Genomic DNA, 4,021 nt, shown 5'->3' with positions numbered 1-4,021 from the left:
AATATAAATATAAATATAAATATAAATATAAATATAAATATAAATATAAATATAAATATAAATATAAATATAAATATAAATATAAATATATTTGGTAGTTAATATATTTCTGTAAACATGTCTTTGTATAAATGTATCCTATTTATTATAAATTTATTTCAGAAGTGTTGGGATGATTAAAGTCCTTCTTTTACTGACTTTAAAGTAGACCAGTTCTTCCTCCTATCTACTCATATGAAAACAAAAACAAAGCATGAAAACTGGCATTAGTTTTTTTTTTTCTTTTTTTTAATGATTGGAACATCATTTGAAAATCATGCATTTAAAGTCTGTGGAAAGACATCTTAAAAAAATGAATGGGTCTCTTTTAACCCAAGCAATATGTAAATCAGGGTACAATTTGCCCTTTAAAGGAGCCACAAGATTTCCCTTTTTAGGCTATACAAAATCTGAGCCCTTTCCTGAATTCTTTTCTATCTATTTATTTAGAGTATGGCTAAATAATAATAATAAAAAAAAAACCTTTTCTAGCAATTTCCCTGCAATCATTAGAGGAAGCAAAAATGACCCTGTGGCAAAACCTGTTGTTCTTACTCACTCTCCTCAGAGGTAATATTTTTTTCTTCCCTATTCAGCTTATTCCATTTTAGTTCTTGTGTACAGGATAGCTCACTGAAACTCCTTTCATTTTAGGGGTCCGATCTGAGGTCCTGTTGGTGGAGTCTGGAGGGGATGTGAGAAGACCTGGAGGGTCCCTCAGTCTCTTATGCCAAACCTCTGGTTTCAACTTCAATGTCTTCTGGATGAACTGGTTGAGACAGTATCCAGGGAAAGACCTGGAATGGGTGGGCCGCATAACTACGGGCTCACCTCCTACTGCTTACTACAGAGATAAAGTCAAGGGACGGTTCACCATGTCCAGGGATGATTCCCACACTCGGGTGTATCTGCAAATGAACAACCTTAAACCAGAGGATTCAGCTGTCTATTACTGTGCACAAGACATAGTGAGAGGAAGTGAATCTGAAGCCCGTCAAGAACCTTCTTTCCCTATGAGCAGTTCTCCAAGCTGATTTTATTTATTCTATTCTATTTTATTTTATTATATTTTATTTTTAATTTATATGCACTCCATCTCATTATCAACCTCATTATCAACCAAGGATGAAGGGAGAACAGGGAAACCTTCCCAAAATCTTTCAAGTTAAAGGTGAACAGATAAGATCTGGCTGTTAGGCATGGTTTGGTCTAAATGATCTGGGTGGTGCTTCTTGAAAGATTATTCCATGATTTTATTGGATTTGGGAATATAAATAAGAATCCCACATCCAAGGTAATAAAATCTGACATAGAGAAACACTTTAAATGGAATGACTAGTCATGTTTTTTTTTTTTTTGGAAGAATACACTGAAAGGATCTAAAGGAAACTAAACATCTCAAGAGGCTTCAACCCAAAGCACGAAGCCATGTCTGAGTTGACAACAGATGTTCTCTGCTAAATATAGAAGAAACTGATTTTTGTTTTGGTGAATAAAAAGTGCTATATTTGTATTTCTCACTCCTGGAATGGAGTATTCTGCTTTAGTATCATGGCAGAAGTCTGGAATTGAAACTTCAAGATAATCCATCTAAATATCCAAACTGCCATTCACATGTTAAGGAAACATGTGGAGCAAAAGAATTTCTTTGGAGATAAGATAAGATAACCTTTATTGTCATTTTTTTTTTACTGTGGGCACAACGGCACACATCAAAAATGAAATTTAGTTGCCCGCTCTCAAAGTGAAACACATACATGAGAATTAGGAAGATGTGTCCTCTCCTCACCTTTGACAGTGGGGGGCAATGTTGTCACACCAAATTCCATGGCCTATGAACCAGTTGGGGTTTGAGCAAGGAATAAATAAATTATATAGATAATGCCTCATTTTGGAGGAGTGATCATTGGTTGTTCTTTCTATAACTGTTCCCTGAAAATCTCTCAAGAAAATTCCACATCTTAGGAGGCTACAATCTTCACTGTGAAGGAGATAATTTTTATAAAATGATATGTATCACTGGTTTTTGTCACCAGAAACAACAACAACAACAACAACAACAATTGTCTAGATAGTTCAAATCTCTGATTGAAATGAAAACAACATAGAGAAAAATTCTGTCAGGTTTGGTGGGCATGCAAAAAAGATTTTTTAAAAAGGATATACTGTAGGTATGTGCACTAATCCAGAAAAAAATGAGAATTAAGCTATAGTTGAAAGCAGCGAGTTTTCTTTTGGGACTATTAGATAAGCAACTAAAAAAAAAGTCAGAAGCTCTCATTTTACATATGAAAGCTGCAGGGAGACTATTACGTGCTCAAAAATGGAAACACTCGACTCTATCCACAAAGGAGGGATTAATGGTGAAGATGATGGAAACTGCAGAGAATTTAAACTAATGTCTTTGATTAGAGAACCCTTCATAAACATTTTGTTCTCTCTCTCTCTCTCTCTCTCTCTCTCTCTCTCTCTCTCTCTCTCTCTCTCTCTCTCTCTCTCTCTCTCTCCATATAGCTACACCTACATTTACCCGTACAATTATAATTACAACTGTAACTATACTTACGTGCATACATGCATACACATACAGTCTAAAGATGAATGAATGTAACAATACCTATTGTTTCCCAGGTATTAAATGCAGTGTTCAGCTGGAACAATCTGGAAGTTATATGAAAAGCCCTGGAGACTCCCTCTCTATTTCCTGCAAAGGGTCCGGTTTTAACTTTGGAAGCTATGGCATGCATTGGGTGAGACAAGCTCCAGGAAAAAGAAAGGAATGGATTGCAGTTATTTGGTATGATGCCAGTAAGCAAGAATACACAGAATCTGTCAAGGGACGCTTCACCATCTCCAGGGACAATGCCAAAAGTCTTGTGTATCTGCAAATGAACAGCCTCAAACCAGAGGACACGGCTGTCTATTACTGTACGAGATACACAGTGAGAGGAAGTGAATCTGAAGCCTATCAAGAACTTTCTCGCTCTCTGAGCAGTTCTCCAAATTGATTCAGTCATAGAAGTTTGGATTTGTGCACTCCAACTGAGAAACAGCCCATACATTTATATCACAGCAAGTGGAAAAATTTGATCTGGAATTAATCTGAAGAGAACCTGATTAGCATTTCTCTGGGGGGGGGGGGAAGAAGGAGGTTTCTTGGCAATAGAATGAATTGTGTAGTTTTAATTATACCTTTATTTATATCTCAGGAAGGTATATTGCTCACCAGGAAGCTGAGAATTTTCATAAAATAAATTACCATTGGTGCTTGTCACAGACAAGGTGTTGAGATATTTCAAATATTTCCTTGAAATGAAAACAAAATGAAGGGGTTTTATTATCATGTTCACCTAAAATCCAAAACAGGGAAAACCTCGTCAATACAAATCCAGTTCCAGATCCTTGATTAGCCAATGAAGACTGATCACCTTCTAGTGCAGGGGTCTTCAAACTTGGCCCTTTTATGACTTGTGGACTTCAAATCCCAGAATTCCTCAGCCAGGCATGCTGGCGGAGGAATTCTGGGAGTTGAAGTCCACAAGTCATAAAAGGGCCAAGTTTGAAGACCCCTGTTCTAGTGGGATGCTTAGGGCCCTTTCTTCTATTCATCTAAATAGTTTGCTGGAAGAAAATGTAAGATGATGAAAATGGTTTGACAATTTCAGTTTCATCTTCCCTATTTACAAGGTGATCTATCTTCAGGGGGAAAAAAAATAACATGGAATGGAATATTGTCCTTTAGTATCATGGCAGAAGACTGGAAATGAAACTTCAGGGTGAAACTTCTAAACATCCAAACTGCCATTTCTCCTAGTGAGGAAACATCTGCACCAGAAGAATCTCCTTGGAGAACTAGGAACATGCTTCACCTCCTCATTTCTGACACTGGGGGGCAATGTTGCTACATGAAATTCCAATGTCTATGCACCTGGTGGGGGCGGGGAAGGAAATAGAACAAATATGTATATACACGCTCAGCGTT

The 4,021-nt window shown here is 36.9% G+C and overlaps 2 gene segments (V, D, J or C); both read left to right on the top strand.

Moving 5' to 3' along the window:
• Positions 1–563: 563 nt before the first annotated feature.
• Positions 564–1,073, top strand: LOC107299640. The segment is given in 2 exon segments: positions 564–609; positions 694–1,073. Coding segments are annotated over 2 exon segments (426 nt in total).
• Positions 1,074–2,636: 1,563 nt separating this feature from the next.
• LOC107299639 lies at positions 2,637–3,047 on the top strand. The segment is given in 1 exon segment: positions 2,637–3,047. A coding segment is annotated over 1 exon segment (411 nt).
• Positions 3,048–4,021: the final 974 nt, after the last annotated feature.

The sequence above is a fragment of the Protobothrops mucrosquamatus genome, unplaced genomic scaffold, assembly GCF_001527695.2.
Source record: "Protobothrops mucrosquamatus isolate PMUCROS unplaced genomic scaffold, P.Mucros_1.0 scaffold5210, whole genome shotgun sequence".
NCBI lineage: Eukaryota > Metazoa > Chordata > Lepidosauria > Squamata > Viperidae > Protobothrops > Protobothrops mucrosquamatus.
Note: the sequence above shows the minus strand (reverse complement) of the source record. Positions and strands in the feature narration are given on the sequence as shown.